Below are 17,547 nucleotides of genomic sequence, written 5' to 3' on the forward strand. Positions count from 1 at the left end.
GGGCTTTTAAAATTCATGGTAGATGTAATAGTTTGTATTACAAAATTTAATTGTATTTGAAACTTTACTATAGATCAAAGAAGCGAGAACCCTAACCAGGCCTCACCAGTCAAGCCAACTATCAGTCTTTTTGACTGCGTAGCTAGTTACCTCAAAGGTTTGGCCTCAACCGCTACCTCTGAACCAAATCTTACTACATACAGACCATATAATGGAGTTGTGGTAAACTCCAGAGAGACACCTGGTGTACTCTCATTGTTACAAGCAGGGAGAGTTCACATTGATATCCATGTTCATACAACTCCTGTTGCACCTGCTGTAACTGTGACCATCGAACCACCCCCTACACAAGTGCTTATGCCTGATGAAAGGACATTAGAAGAAGTGTAGGTAGTAGAGGCACTAATCCAAGCTACCAAAGAAAAGGAAGAAGAGACTTTGTAAGTGGCACAACAACGATTAGCAACCTAAGCAACCTAGCACATCTAAAATGAGTCCCAAGAAAGGACTACACAAGTACTGCCTGACACTCTCAATCTAGATAATTACATTGCGTCTACCTTGGGAAAGATCTAGGCTTGCAAATCTTCGATTAACGTCTTCTCACAAATGATTGGGAATATGATGCATCAACTGAGACTCTTGTGGATTTCACCACAATAGGCCAAGCTTATGGCGTTAGTTGGGAAGGGCTCGTCCAATCAATATTCGGGTTTCACAACATAGGAGGAATGATTACTGGGTATCTGCAGTTGCCATATATTTGATCATTAAATATAAAAGGAGGTAAAGACCTATGGCAAGTTGGGACATCCAAAGCAAGAATGCCCACGATGACCGAAATGGTAACACCTATGAGCCCAATGTGACCAACCATGCAAGATTGCTCATTAGTTTCATGCCCTCGGTTTACAACTATGGTAACCATGGTTGCAGCAATCCCTCTTACAATGGCTTCATGCCTAGTTAACACATCCATCTCATCGCCTAGGGCCATAGAAGGAGAAAACTTCACCCAAGATCCTCAAGTCCTTCATCTTCCTCTACTTTGCCAATGCACCCTAGAGCAAGGGGGACATCCTCACAAATGACTAGACGAGTGGTGCCCTTAGCTCATATACCATCGGTACCTATGGGAATTCATGTATGAACCCGCACCTATCAGACACATGTTACTCCTCTGGGATTCATGCCATTACACCCACAAGTAGCACCCTTCGTACCACATGTTGCCCCTGTTGTACCAATACCTCTAACAGAAACCCTTCCAATTGATCCAGTAGCCTTTTTGTGCAAGCATTGGGGAGAGCTATAGCTGAAAGTATAGGACCCATTTGTGAGGGCTCTAGGCGATGTCATCTATAACACCACCAGACACCACACAAGGGAAAGATGTACAGACACCAGAGTTGGGAGATCCCAAATCATCAGTTCCAAGGCACCTAACCAACCAAAAGAGGCTCTGTGGACTCAAACTAACACTAGAGTTGGGAGATCCCAAATCATCAGTTCCAAGGCACCTAACCAACCAAAAGATCTCCTTTGAGGCTCCTTTGAGGCTCTGTGGACTCAAACTAACACCTGAACATACCCCAAAAAAATTTGGTCACTTTGGAACACCTTCAGCCCTTCAATTGTCTGGTTGATTCAGACCCTCCAAACTGTCAGATTTGATCCACGATCTCCTCCTCTTAGGCCAAACAAAAAGATCTACTCTCCTTCCTCTTCCTCTGGCCTTCCCTGATGCACTGATGACTCTCCCCAACCAAATCAACATATTCAACTCAAACACAACATTAGATCCTAGAGTCCCATCTCCTCATAAACAACATACTCATGCCGAAATAAAGCACCACATCTTGAAACTGCATCACACCATGTATAACATATTCAAGCCAAGCTCTCTGATATTTCCAAACTTCCAACACAAGACAAATCTCTATAGCCCTGAGACATGGGCTGAAACAAAGGAAAACAAAAACATAAAAAGAAGGAACCCTCCCAGATGAATCTCAGTAGCAAGGCTCCAAAGCAACATCTTCAAATTCGCAACTCCAAGCTTCAAGCTCCTATGATGAAATCTGCAGCAACATCAGCAACCTTCTTCAAACACACAAAAACTGTAATCTTCTTATGGCAGGAACCACAGTTGAGTGAGCTCTTAGGTTGAACCAAATTCTAACAGAGATGCTGACCCAGAGATCCTAGGGCATCCACACATCCTAGATGATCCTCTGGTCCCTAGCACACCCTCTGCTCTGGACTGACCCAAGTCCTCTCCCACTGATAGCTTGCTCTTCTAGGGCATCCACACATCCTAGCTGATCCTAGCTTGCTCTTCTATGCAAACACCAACCTCTAGTGAAACACAACCTGTGTGCTTCTTACCTCGTTAAAACACTGCAGTTATCTTCAAAGCTATAGACCTCCAAAACCAAGCAACCTACAGGAACCAAACCTCTGCAGCCCTTTCATTGAAGAACCCCCCATCTGCTTCTTCTTCTTCTCTGCAATCTCTAACTTGCAGTTCTTCGGATATAATAGGATTTTCAACAACTAGAAAAAATGTGAAATGAGGTTGCATGCCTTCAGCAAAACATTTTTATGTTAAGGACATCTCACAATTCTCCCCCCCCATTTGCGTGGACTTCAGCAAGAGGTTTTGGCCTTAGAGAGGGTTTATGCGCTGTGGTCTTTTGCTCATACGGTAAGCAAACGATCTCAAAATTGAGATCTGACTGGAGTCTTCTGACCGTGACAGCGATCCCTACAAGGCAATGTCCAAGATGGCCCCATCCCAAAAACGTCACAATATTGCCTCGGGAGGAGTGCGCAACAATGAGATTAGAGGAGATGCTTCTAATGCGGCCCCAACCCTCCCATTACAAGCTCCTCGAAGAAATGGTGGCCAGGTTAGCTTGGTTATCTTTTAAAGACTTCAGCTTGCAAACCTTAAATGAATGTTGTATGGCTCCAGCCACCAGCAAACACACTCTGAATTTGAACAGATTGAAGCCCTTTTTTTTTATGAGGGTTGAGGTTCACAAAGGTCCTCTGAATCTCCATGACCACGATGCCCTGAATTGCCATTTTCTCAAGTTACAGCTTCCCCACTTCTCAAGCATGGGAGCCTCTGTGGCGTAGGGGAGAAACCGAGAGGTTGAGGAGGGGATGGGAAAGAAGTTTATCCCTAGAAGGCCCTAATGGTGAGCTGCCCATGCGTACCGGCTCTCCAGCTCCAACAGCAACAACAAGCTCTGTCTTCTGCTACCCTTCTCGCCCTTTCGCCAAATGGCTTAAGATTCAGAAACAACATTTGTGTGCTGTGTATGGAAGGACTGATTAAGAAGGAAGAGGGTGAATCGCACACACTTGAGAAAGCAATATTGTATGACTTTAGTAACATTTGATACACGAGAAATGGAGAGGATCAACAAGAAAATTTGGATCCAGCATGCCTTCTTGAAGGGTATGCAATGGATGTATTCCAAGCTTGCCTTTGTAGAAGAAATAGAGATCCAGAGTGCTGGTTATTTTTGCATTAGTTCCATCATTTTTTTTTTTGCTCTTGGAAAAGATTTAACTTGGTATTAGTGGAAAGCATAATTTTTTGTTCTTAGACATCCTCCTAATGCTTTTACATGGTTATTGGATGTACATGGCAGTGCATCATCCCTATGGGCATCATGAACCATAGCTCACCTCTAACATCATCCCACATACATTCTCACGTCCCCCAACATTCCTTGCATCATCATGAACATCTTGTGATCATCTAAAGCCATCCCCGCCTAGGCTCATCCCCCAATATTGCCAAGTGGATATGCTTACCATGTGGGTACTAGATGCATATGACCATGTACCATCATCATGGACATCATCAATCATAGTTGATTCTCATCCATTTCATCATGGATCCACACATGCCATCCCATGTCCTTTTCATCTCCTCATTCCATGACTTGTCCAAATCACACCATCAAAAGCTCTTATGGCTTCTCCTCCTCTGGGCTTGCTTAGGTCCCATCTGCATGCATCACAAAACTCCTCCTCACATATAGCCCAACCCCCCTGGTGGAACACTTGCAAGTGTTTCACATCTCATTCTTGTGCTTTGAACAACTCACCCTTCCACCTGGATCGAAAGGGAACATCATCTCTCTCCATAGCCTTCTAACTAAACCTTCTCTGCCTCTTGGATCAAATACATGTGTAAACAGTCTTCAAACACCATCTGAGACTTGCCTCTATAAAATGGATGCATTGTCCATGCATACTTACAGTCCAACCCCCTTCTTGCCTCTCCATCCTTGTCAAATATGAGCTCTTCACCCAACTTTGTGTACTCCCACCAAGCTTTCATAAGACCATAGACCTCCTGGATCAAAGGAGGATCAAAGGCTTCATCAAGCATATGTGCAGCATACCCTCTTGTCACTTGTCCATGTAAAGTATCTGTATCATCATCAAGGACAACTCCTTTCTTAAACACAACCTTGCTATCATCTAGGATCAGTCCATCCAGTCCATCTCTAAGTATCTCACCCAAAACAACCACATGCATAAAATGATCATGTTCATGGAGTCACAAACTTTCTTACAACACTCCTCTCCCTGTACAACAACATTTGTATAAATATCAACATTCTGCTCACTCTTCGTAGAATCCAAGTCTTGAATCTTCTTCAAACAGCCTGCTTTATGCAAGCATCATCTCCCCTTAGACATAACACCACAGTCACCTAACTGCATGCCCACATAACTCATATTTAAAGGCTTAGCAACCTATGCAACATCCTCAGTACCCATGTCAAAATAGGTCAGATCAGTATCATCAAGAGAGGCACCAACAAACCATGGAGGAACATCATCTAACTCAGTTGCCAAGTTTTAAAACTACTTCACATAGGCTACATCATGCTGTCCACAATCTTCTTCAACCACATCTCTACAGTCATCTGAATGGATACCCATATACGACATTTCTCTCTCTCTCTCTCTCTCTCTCTCTCTCTCTCTCTCTCTCTCTCTCTCTCTCTCTCTCTCTCTCTCTCTCTCTCTCTCTCTCTCTCTCTAGTGGAGGATCTTGGCTTATGAGGAAAAAAGATGGGAAAAAAAGAGATGGGGTGATATTTTAGAAACTTTGCAGAAAAATAGGCAGGTTGGGAAGCTAACTGCTGAGGAGACAACTTGGTACTTCAAGTGTCAAGCTGGGTTGCGGAGTGAAGATGAGAAATGTACTGGGAGGGAGGAAATTAGATACAAATGGAGAACTTTCAATAACAAAAGGAAGCCAGATGGGTATCTGTTTAAGCTAATTGAGGGGTTGAGGGGTAAGGAAGTTATAGGTAGGGTCTTGGATGAAAATGGTCAGGAGATAGAGGGGATGAGGTTAATAGCCGAAAAATGGGTGGAGTTTCTAGGGTCAACCCTCAGTCTCAAAGAAGACTATTCAACCAGAAGGTTCCAAGCTGAGACCAAATTGCTAGAGCAAGTCAGTAGGAGATTGGGGATCTTGATAGGGCCAAATGGTTGGAGAGAGATATTGAGTTAGATGAATGCTAGGATGCCCTTCTAAAGTTGGGGAGAGAGAAATCACATGGATGGGATGGACTATCTATTGAGTTATTCATTGCATTCTGGCCATCATTAAAGGATATTGAGTTAGATGAATGCTAGGATTCCCTTCTAAAGTTGGGGAGAGAGAAATCACATGGATGGGATGGACTATCTATTGAGTTCTTCATTGCATTCTGGCCATCCTTAAAGGATTTTGTATGTAGAATATGCAGAGATGCCTTCAAGACAGGTAATTTGGATAAGGATTTAAAGGAAGGGTTGGTGAAACGTATTCCTAAACAGAATGCCTGTGACAGATTTAATCATTGGAGGCCTATTACATTGCTGACTATTATATACAAAATCTTGGCTAAATCATTGCCATTAGAATTACCCTTGCTCTTCAAGAGATCATATACATGGCGTTATAAAAGGAAGGTCTATATATGACAATATCTATGCTGCTATGCTAGGGAGAGATGTGGCACTGAGGACTAAGCAGAAATGCATCCTCTTGCAACTTGACTTGGAGAAGTCCTATGACAGGGTACACTGGTCATTTGTGGCTAGAGTAATGGAAAAAATCGGGTTTGACCTCTTGTATATACGCCCTTACCTTGGGAGGAAACTCTAAGTTATTGCTGAATGGGAGGGTGGTTGGGGGTTTTGAGGTGAACATGTAAGTTAGGCAGGGCTGTCCCCTTGCTCCTTTATTATTTGCTATTGCTTCTCACCCTTTAATTGTGGATTTAGAACATGCCTCTGCTAAGGGAAGGGTAACTGGGCTAAAGTTGATGGGCTAAAGTTGAGCAATGGGGAATAATTGGTCATTACATGTTTTGCAGATGACTCCTTACTCTTTTTGGGGGCTGATAATGACAATGTCAGATTGGCCTTAAGCATTCTATAGGAGTTTGCTGATGCCTCTGGTTCCAAATGTAATATCCACAAGTATAAACTAATAAGCCTTTCTAAGGACAATGATTTTGACTTAGAACGATGGGGATGTGAGGTTATGAAGAGGGGACAAATTGTTAGATACTTAGGGGTTCTTTTTGGGGTTATGTGACCAACAAACAGTTAATAGAGTGGCATTGGACCTATTCTTTTTGAAACTTAAGAAATGGGAAGGCATCAGAGTCCCCTTCCATGATAGGGTGGCTATATGCAACGCAGTTCTGAATGCCTATATAATGTTCTTATGCCCAGTGTTGGACTTTGGAAAAGGACATTGGCAGAAGATTGTAAAGCCTGTAAAGAGACTTTGTATGGAGGAATGCTGGGTCCAATAAAAAGACATTGGCTTGGTTTGCTTGGGTCAGACTTAGTCTGCCTAAAAGTGAAGGGGACTTGGGTATTCTTCATCTTCCCTCTCATACAATTGCCAAGTTTGCTTTGCTTCTACCCAAGTGCCTTTAGCAGAAGGAAATTTGGACAAGGATGCTAAAAGAACTAGTGGATTGCTCAACTATCTATTTTGATGGTATCTGACAAGGGCTAGGTTGGAAAGACAAACTTTTTTCTCATGCTCCTCTTAAGATTACAGGGTCCCCTTTTGCAGGATGCATTGCACCAAATGGAAAGAGGTGTTGGAATTAATGGCTTGGGATGGATGTGGTAGAGCCTCAAGGAATTCTTTGATTTGTTTAGGAATCTGGTGGACTTATAAGTTTAATCCTCCCTTAGATTTACAAGATCCTAGAATAGCCAAAACGCTGAACAACAAAGGATTGAGGAGATTTTCAGATTGCTGGGATGGGGTATCAGTTGGGTGGAAGGAGCTTGGACAGTTGGAAGTGGAACTTGCATTGTCTCATAGGGAAGGGAAACTTGTTAGACATGTTTTGGATGAGGTGCATAAAGGTTGGACTTCCATAGCAGTGGATGAATCTTGTTGGGTAAGGGACTGGGTCTGGTGTAATGGATCTACGTTGGACAAAGGTACCCAAGGCCTTGTACAATGCATTGAGAATGAGTGAGGATCATGTCATCTATTGTAATAAAATCTGGAGAGTGAGCTGGAGTTTTAGCTGTTGGAGAAGGAAATGGAAGGCAATATGGGAGATTGAAATGCCTACTAAATAAATCTCAGGTTTTCTGTGGAGAGTGTGCATGGGAGCCTTGCCTATTAGATCTAAATTGGTATAGAGGAATTTTACAATGCTATCCTAGATGTAAGACTGCATTGGAAGATGGGAAGCATGTATTTTGGGATTGCCCTTCCATTAGGAGTGCTTGGTCCAAGATTGGGAAATGGATCCATAGTAACTTAGGGGTACAAGGTCAATGGGGGGGGGGGGACTGGTTATTAGGGAGACGGACAACCAGTGTTGGACATGTTGATTTGATTTTTAATATAGTTAGATTCTGCTATTTGTGGGAGATCTGGAATTCCGAATTGTATTGTTTTTCAGAAGGCTTGTGACATAAGAATTGATGTGAATGGGTTGATGCATAAGTGTATATGTATGTGCTAGTCTATATGTTTGGTTAACAAGTTGAATGGGGTAGAGCTAGTGTAGATGATTCAGGCCTTGCAGACAACCATCACTTGTTGATCCTTTTCCTTTGGGTGAGACCTGCAATCATACTGGCTTTGCCTAACTGTGTGGTGTATTTGCTTTCAGGGCCTTGCAAAGCTGAAGTTGGAATCCAAACCAGTCAAGTATGGACCTAAAATTAAGAGATGGTACAAGAAGGTGAAGCAAATAAACTACAGAGAACCTAGCTGGCACCAGATCAACAGTCAAAATTTGGTTCAAGAAAGGTGATGTGTTGGAGAAAGACACCTAGGGGATGTCCCAGAGGCTATGGTGGAAGCCTACATTCTGCTTGGTTATCAAATATCTTGGGAGAAATCCTCTTTTGTATTTGAGGATGATAGATGGGATTTGATTTGTAACTTGCTTAATAGTGGGTGACGGATAAATTAGCTATTGGTAGTCTGTTGTTGTAAGTCTGAAAGGATGTAATGCTTTTTCAATAATACATACATACATACATATATATATATATTGGTCCCTAAAATAAGAAAAAAGAAAAAAGAAACCAAGTGTGTAATCGGACCGTCTTTATTATAAGAAGGTTTAGTAATAAACCGGTAAAATTTGTAAAATATACAAATAATTATTACCTCTACTTTTTGTGAGGGAGGATTTCCACCTATAAATGAAAAACTTCATATGGTCTCTTGTATTGGGTGAGTTCACATTGTGATCGACGGAGGGACTTGACGTGTAAAATGTACCAACGATTTCAAAGGCTGCAGCGGGTTCCGGCCGGCCGTCGGTCGGACGGAGCTTCCAGCTGTAAGCGCCGTAGGGAGCGTCGGATTCTGCGTTGTCGGTCCCTGGCGATACTAGAGAACGGCAGAGAGTCCCGCCACCGCCTTTTGTCATCTCGCATGTGGGGGGGAGGGGTTGTCAAAGAGCGGCACCAACACACCAACACCACAGTGCATTTTCGTTTCGATTTGAGTGCCGGAAAGCAACGGAGACGGTACCAACGATCCTTTTCACATTCGCTGAAGGGTGCAGTTAAGGCTAGCGTGAGTCCCGTGCTCTGTTCATGGTTCTGATGGAAAAGCCAGAACGGGGAAATTAGGGTTGTTTAATGGAGAACGACGGCAAGCTCTGTTGAGGGGTTGAAATTTCATCAGAGACCCAGAAATAGGGTTCAAACTCAAGTCTCGGGCGTTGAGCTTTCTGTCTGCTAGAGCAGGGGAAAATTAGGGTTAGTGTTAAGGTTAGACACAGGAAGGGCCGTAAAGTACACTTAGGTTAGGTTTCGAGATAATCAGCAGAAGAAGGGCCAGAAAGCCACATGAAAAGGCCATAAAGGACAGTTAGGTTTAGGGTTAGGAATAATCAGAGCCATAGAGAAAATTAGGGTTAGGGCTAACAGGGCCAGACGAAAATTAGGGTTACAATTATAGCCAGAAAGTGAATATTAGGGTTTACCTTCTAGGGTTTGGACTTTCAGCTTCTCACCTTCAACACTGGCAAGGACGTTGGGCTTGCCTTTCTCTCCATCGCTGAAGCCTGCCATGGTTTCGACGAAGAAGCCTGGGCCTCTTTTTCTCTCCACAGTCAGCGATGAAGATGGCAGGAAACCTTCAAAGAATGCCGCCTCTTCCGAATGGCCGCTTAAGGCAGTTGCCATCCTGCTGGACATCTATGTGAAGAAGTTCTCTGCTGGCCGTGGGTACCTGAGAGGCAAGGACTGGGAGGAGGTCATGACCAAGGTCAACACAGAGTGCGAGGGCCTGAAAACCCTAAAAACTATCAAGCAGTGCAGAGACAAGGTAGACAGCTTGAAGAGAAGGTACAAGATGGAGAAGCGAAAGGCTGTCAATGGCAATGAGGTCACCTGGCCCTTCTTTAACAAGCTGGATGACATGATGGGGTCTGTCTTCAAGCAGGCCAGAGGTTTTGAACCCCTTGACAAACAGCAGAAGTCTTCTATGTATTACAGCCATGAAAACAATGAAGATGATGATGAGGATGACGATAAGCCAGGCTTCTCTGGCTCCCCCGAAGAGCTGCGTGGTGTCAATAGCAGATGCTACGACATGCCCTTCTACATGGATGTCTTGGAGAATGGAAAAGCCAGAGCGGAGGAAAGAGATGCCTTGTCTGAAGAGGTTTTCAATCTCCATCGCTCATATCAAGCACCACTGAAGCTCTTGAGCCTGACAGGAGCACAAATTTCTACTGATAACTCCTCTGGACAGGGTAAGCACTCATGGCCTCCACCACCGGGTGCCTCAAGCAAGAGCCATGCTCGGAAGCGTGAGATTGAGCCTGACAATCCAATGCAGGCTTTGGCAGATGCTCTCACAGGGTTTTCTGAGCTGTATGCTCGAGTGGAGTTAGCTAAAATGGAAATTTTCACAACGATGAAGCTGGAGTTGGCCAAACTTGGAAGGAAGAGGCACAAAAAGTATAACAGATGAGATCCTCCAAGTTCAAGCTCCGCAAGCAGGTAGTGACATTTATTTACCTGTTGGCTTCACTCCTGACTTAGAGTCTCTTCTCCCCAGGATGATTTAGACGCTTGCTTTATCAAGAAAGCCTGTGCGTTTTAGGTTGTGCTTTACATGTTGGACAAAGTTCACACCAAACACGCCTGCCCATGACTGTCCTGTATGCAAGAAGCTGAGTGCTTGCTCTGCTTGGCTTCTATTTTGCACCACCATCCTTCCATGTGTACATACTTTTTGTATATCTTCCTACTTCACAGCTTTAATCCAATTTGTCAATATGGATTGTGCAAGCTATGCGTTACTGTTTGATAATCAAGATGTCCTAGTCTTTAACCTCGTTTGGCTGATCACTTGGGTAAATAGAACCTTTTGTTACAATCAACTTCAAGTAGCATGCTGCTCCTTTGCAATGCATTTGATCCATCTCTTCAACTCGCAGTTCCTTTTTCCTGGTCCATGCACTTGGCGGGCAGTATTTCTCAGGGCATCTCATCTGCTGTCATTGCAGTATGTCTTGGAATTGGAAGGCAGGAGCCCTGGAGGAAGGGGACTCTTGCTGATTCACTTCTGACCTGCATGTGTGCACTCCCTTGTGTGCGTGTGATCTGGGTTTGCAATCTCCATACCTGTGGATAAGCTACATAGGCAAATCACAAACTGGCACTGACAGAGTAATGTTTTGGTGCCATCTACCTGCTGACAACTTGTGGTCTGCTGCATGTGGTTGCATCTGTTGGGGTTCACTGCTTCAGATTTGACACCGAACAGGATGGAAAAGCTCATTCCCTACACCGTGATATTAGCTGTTTAGCCTGCTCTGATACCAATTCAAGTAACTGCTGCAGAAGCATGGCAAACTAGAAACGCCATAGACCTACTAAACAACAAGCATGCAGCAGACTTTGGCTAGTTTAGTTAGGCCAGGTGGGTCTTGCTACTCTGGTTTGCATTTTCTTTTCGCTCCTTTCCTGCCTCTGCTGTCATCTCCTAGCCATGCTTCTATTTTTGCACTAGGCTGTGCAACCCTTGTTCCTTTTTTACCTATCTGTATTGAGATCACATTGGGGCTTGTTTAGCTAACCCTAGCCTCACATGCTCCCGTGCATCTTATGGGTATCATTTGTGCATGTGGTGCAATTTGTCAAGAGTACATTTTACCTGATTAAAGAATCATTGTAGAGGTACTATGGTCATTGGCTTAATTTTTCAAGAATCTTAGATGGATGTGTTTCTGTTCAGTGGACCATTTGTTTTGGAGCCCATCAAAGAAATACTATAGTCATTGGCTTAATTTTGCAAGAATCTTAGATGGATGTGTTTCTGTTCACGGTGGACCATTTGTTTTGGAGCCTCCCTATCTTTGAGCTCACCCTTATTTTTTGTGATTTGGCAGCTTTTTTGGAGACAAACAGTGGTATGAAAAGCAGTGGCAACCCAATTTAGATTATACCGGTGGACAGACTTGCATTTTTGGGCTTAGAGGAGAACATACATTAAAGCAATGATGTATATTGGACAATAGTTTGTCACGGTCTACCATTCTATAAAGAATGGAAGTTTGCTTCAATTTTGAGCATTAAGCCGTGTTGGGTCCAGTGCTGTTTAGGAGGGGCGGCGTTCGAAAGATGTGAACTATGATGTAAAGTAGCTGACGTAACCTTTGTAATTTCAAGCTATTTTTCATTACTTCTGGTGACCCATGTGGTGGTACTTTGTAGGTGACCCATGTGGTGTTACATTCTGTTTCTTTCTATTGTTTTTTAAGTCAGTAGCATGATGGCATCTTAACGTCAAATCTCGATCATTTCATGGCTAGCATGGTCATGCCGACCTCGAGAAAGGAAGTTCAAAGGTTACTTTGGCCTTATACAGTCTTCACCTTCCAAAATCTCCATTTTTTGTCCAGCCTGGAGTTTGGGTCTTTAATTATGTTTCTGTATATCTCGCCCCTTCTCCTCCCCTCCCCCTTGATATGTACAAAGGAACATGCGTTGTTAGTCATTGTTTACAGTCATCAACCTGGTAGTTGCTGGTAATGTTGGGCACTAAACAATGCAGTAGCTTCTCTTGGGTCATGAACACTACAAGCCAAGGTCCCAGTACACTTGATGGATCGCCTTTCTCCTCTCTCCTCATCCCAGTCCATTGGTGAACATAACACAAAGCACTGGTCCTACATTGTGCTGTCTATTTTTTTTTGGGGACAAAAGGTAACCAATTATTGATGTTTATTGTAGGCAACATGTCGCCAGAATGAAGAGAAGCCTGTGCCTCCATAATATATTTGGGGTATGTATAAGGGTAGCAAGGAATTTGAAGATTCTACTAGTGGTGGACCTGTAGATTAGGAAAGACTTGCTCCACCTTAAGGGGATAGTTGAAAGATGTATGTTTGTTCGAGGCAATAATTTTCTTACCCATTGGATAGTAAAACCCTTTGGTTTCATGTAAACTTCTTATTTGAGAGAGATACATTTACTTCTTTTTTTTTTCACTAGATTATGATGGTCATTATATGCTTGGTGACAAGACCTCATGATCTATACCACTAATTTGGCTTCATAGCCATTGATGTTGCTATCCAAATTATATTTAATATTATATACCTATTTTTAACCAATTGTCTTCTTGCCTCAAAGAAATTCAATAACTTCAAGTCATGCTCTTCGTCGAGTCATATCATTATTCTTGCTTGTTGATTGCATCATGAACAATAGAGGCCCTTCTTTTTACAAATTTGAAGCTAACAAGGCTCAAGGCTTGATCATGGTTTTGCCATCTTTTACTATAAAGTGCTTCTCATTGGAGTTTATTCTACAAGACCGGAGAAAGGATATGGTTGCATCCATTGATCCAAGTCTTCTATGAGTTTTTTATTTTGTTTGATATCTACATGAATTTATTGTCTTCTTTTTTCATTATCAATCTCCAAATCTCCCTTGTAGAGTTTCATTTAGAAATAGTTCCTGATGACTATAAAGGTTGTTTATTTATAGTGAGCTCGAACAACTGTGGGATGTGGGGTCCCTACATAGTAATATCTAGTAGTTCTTTATGAGTCAAGTCTACACCATGGATGGTGACACTGAATATGAGTGCAGACCTACATGGTCTAATCATGTTGCCCCACGTATGTAGGAGGTCTATATAGAGACATGACCAACCCCTTCTCTCCACATAGTTCATATCACTATGAGTTTACTCCCTAGCTTCTATTAGCATATAATCCCCATCTCAATAGTTCTAGATCATCCAATAAAACTCCCTTATAGGAGCACAAGGGTATGGGAGCTTTGTCATCTATTGTCTCACACAACTAACACTTATGCATCCTTGCTATTATATCATATAATTAATACAATACTGTTCTATATCCCTAATATTGTAATTTGAGTTTAAAGTTTCGTATTATGAAAGATCTTGCTTCTTGTATTAACACCATCATTAGTGCTAATCTCTGAAGGTTTGACAGAAACTCAGTACGAAGGGCTTTGTGTGAATATATGCTCTTGTGTGTGTGTGTGTGGAGTGCATGTGTGTGTGTGTGTGTGAATATATGCTCGTGTGTGTGTGTGTGTGTGTGGAGTGCATGTGTGAGAGCATATCTTGATACAGAGTTCTACACTCACTATTGGGCACTGATGACGTTAGTGGGGATGTCGTAGTATCTAGTCCATACGATGCATAATGGAGTTGATAGTTATATAGTCTTGTGGGTTGACTACCATGAGTATATAACATGCACGTCCCTAAAAGATAAATTTGGGCATATTCCTGGATTCATCTAGGTGTATATATATAGTTATTAACAAATCTTATTCACTTGGCTGAAAACACAGCCAATTGAAAGCTTGGCATTGCCAAACCATCACACCATTGTCCATGATCTCCTACGAGGGCCTTCAACAGTCTAGGGAGAATTCGTGACTCGAGGGAATTGAAGCAAATCGACTACAGCTACGTGAAATCGCCAATTAAAGGCGAAGCTTGAAATTTGGGAAAATTTCAACTTTTGCCTATTCGCGTCAAATCAGGTCGAAAGGAGTGGTTCCACGGGGTTCTTGGATGTTGTGAATTCAGTGGTAGCATCAGAAATCACAATAGAGATCGTGAGATCCGAGACTGCATCTTTGTTTTCATTAAGTTTTTTTATAAGCTTTCTAATTCTTAATTACAAGCTAATTAACCCAAGTCTTATTAGCTCAAAATCATCTTCACTCATTGCTATTTCATTATCTCAAATAATTTTGGTTAAATTAGGGTACAATTATCCTAATTGATCACTCAAAGTTACCTAATTGTTCTCCATTAGATTAGTGAGTTATTATGGTCCTAATCTTATTTAGCAATCAAAGAGCTGAATGTGTTCAAATCATTGTAAGAGGATTAAACACTACTGAGATTCAGTTAAAATCTTGGTAAGACCCTTCCTCATTGAGCCATGGCCACTCAAATCTTAGTGGATAAATTCAACGGTGAAGAATTTCACACATGGTAAATAAAGGTCATGTATCTACTCATGCAAAAGGAACTTTGGGGGGTAGTAAATCGAGATGAGCTTGATGAATGGAGTGATGATGAAGTTAAAGCATGTATAAAAAGGATAGAAAAGCCATGACCATCATTGGGTTAATCCTTGGGGATAACATGATTCACCATATTAGCAAGCATGCCAAGGAAGCTCGGGATGAGCTAGAGAAGATATTTGGAGCCAATTCAAAAATAAACCTGAAAATACAATTCTATAGGCGTGATATGGAGTTCAAAGACTTATTTGTGGAACATGTAGGTAAGATGAAGAGCATTATGATGCAGCTTGCACGTATCAAGACACTCGTGGATGAGAAAGATGTAATCACGATCTTAATCAAGAGCATGCCTCAAGAGTTTTCTTCAATGGTAAACAACTCTTCTGATCTTCCAAACCTTACTCTTGAAAGTGTTGAATCAGCTTTGTTTGAAGAAGATAAGAAACTAAAAGCTCCACAGCAAAGCTCAACAAACAGTAGCATTGGGGAAAATCAGGCCCTTTAAGGATTGCTACACATTCTCTCTACAAAAAATGGGCTCATGGTGAAATTTTTGCAAAATCAACTCAAAAGTGAGTAGAGTTCGGACATTTAGAATCTACTGATGAAAATTTGCATATTCAAGAGTCTCCAAATTTGGTGATGATATGGCGTGTAATGTACCACATCATCACCAAATTTGGGGACTTCTTGAATATGCAAAGTTTCCCATCGTGCTACATATCATTGGAAAGGTCTTGAAGAGTAGATTTCAAATGTCCAAACTTCGCTCACTTTTAAGTTGATTTGCAAAAATTTCACCATTAGACCATTTTCATATAGAGAGAATGTGTAGCGATCCTTGAAGGGCCCAATTTGAGTCCAAATTTCCTCCTATTGGGAGACTGCATTCTTTAACAAATCCAATATCAAATGTAACCATTGTGAAAGGATGGGGGTTGTAATGGCTCAATGCTGCCATCGAAACAAGCCTAAGCTTGTATGTGATGCATGTGGCAAGGTAGGCCACCTTGAGAAGAATTGTTGATCAAAGGAGAAGCAATAAAGCAACTTGATGGTGGAAGAAACTCATGAGTGAGGATGCTTCACAAGAACACCTTTTCTAGATGTGATGATGATTCATGTCATGTCTTATGTTGATGTCAACCTTGGGATTGGGAAACCTTTGGTGAAGATGTGCCCATGTGTATGTGGATGTGATGATGATAATGTTATGTCATGTTGATGTAATCACCTCTAGCCACCGATAATGTAGGCTAAGTGATGTACGTGTGTATCTCCATTAAGGGGGGGGGGAAATGTCATGTCAATGTATGTCACATTACCTTCTTGGGATGAGACCCATTTGGGTACCAAGGAGGGGTGTTGAAATATGGTGCCCATCATGTCAGGTATGGGGCACATGTATGTGGGAGCAAGGTAGATGAAGCCTAGGAAGATATGAAATAAGAATAGATGAAGGCTAAGGTTATTTGGGCATGTGAATGGATGACTGCTGTAAAAGGGAGTCAATGGTCAAAAAGTAGGCACATGGAAAGTGCAAGGGTGCACAATGCATGTGGACATTTATGAACACAGGAATGGCACAAGGGTGCATGGAGCATGTCGATGAGAGCTCTACGAGAGCTATAAATGGATGTATCAAAATCATTTTCTTAATGCGAAAACGTGAGCATGTGATTAGCTCTAATCCATATCTTGTTTATCTTCATTAGTATTAACATTGTGCCCTAAGCATGTCTTCTTCCATCTTTCATCCACCATAGCTCTCATCTTCCTTAGTTATACACTTATATTCTCCTCAAATCCATCTTATTTAACAAGATTCAATAAAATACATGTAAGCAAGAAGAGGAAAATAAGAGCTCACAAGTAAACTATGGTAAGGAAATGATTGTGTATTTCTTATTGTCAAAAATAACTTATATACAAGTGATTAGTTTTCACATTAGGCAAGTAAAGTATTATTAGTCTTAAGTATATACAATAAGTCCTTAGACTTTCCCTATTTGACATTAAGCATAAGTTAAGGCCGTTTTATATGTTCCAGTGCTGTCTTAGGAAAGATACGTGCCCCTTTAAGAAGCGACTGAGATGGTAAAGTGCCTTACAATAGGTCGGGCAGTCGAGACCATGTTAATCTATGGAATGGTTAACAAATCTCGAAGAGTATTTTATTCTCGTGAGAAAGCTAGGAGATATCACAAATGTATCAACTTCTTCTTCTTTGCCATGAGTTTTGTGAGAGTGAACCACCGTAAAGATAGATCTATTGTTGCCTCCATCAAGGTATAGAGAGATCTCTCTTTACACCATTATTGGTAAAGAAAACAGAGTAAGGATACGACACGGGTGACCTAGTGCGCCCACAATGGTGGGAAGTTGAATAACCCAACAACACATGATTTGGCAAGGCTAAGGTAAGATGTTGACTTGAACATGCAAGGAGAGCTCTTTATGCCTAGATGGAGGCAA

General features: G+C 41.9%; 1 protein-coding gene across 1 annotated transcript; it reads left to right on the forward strand.

Annotated features, from left to right (window-relative positions):
- Nucleotides 1-8,753: 8,753 nt before the first annotated feature.
- LOC147614280 (uncharacterized) lies at nucleotides 8,754-12,448 on the forward strand. The gene is made up of 2 exons (XM_086780854.1): nucleotides 8,754-10,542; nucleotides 11,937-12,448. Exon 1 carries the CDS (start codon nucleotides 9,605-9,607, stop codon nucleotides 10,511-10,513), a length of 909 nt encoding a protein of 302 aa, XP_086636980.1. The 5' UTR covers nucleotides 8,754-9,604; the 3' UTR covers nucleotides 10,514-10,542; nucleotides 11,937-12,448.
- The last annotated feature ends 5,099 nt before the right edge of the window (nucleotides 12,449-17,547 follow it).

This window comes from Cibotium barometz, chromosome 42 (genome assembly GCF_041138505.1).
Source record: "Cibotium barometz isolate CiBa-2024 chromosome 42, ASM4113850v1, whole genome shotgun sequence".
Taxonomy (NCBI): domain Eukaryota; kingdom Viridiplantae; phylum Streptophyta; class Polypodiopsida; order Cyatheales; family Cibotiaceae; genus Cibotium; species Cibotium barometz.

What these genes read in the sequence shown, in the direction of transcription:
- LOC147614280 (XM_086780854.1), top strand. Translation starts at nt 9,605, where the DNA reads ATGGTTTCGACGAAGAAGCCTGGGCCTCTTTTTCTCTCCACAGTCAGC.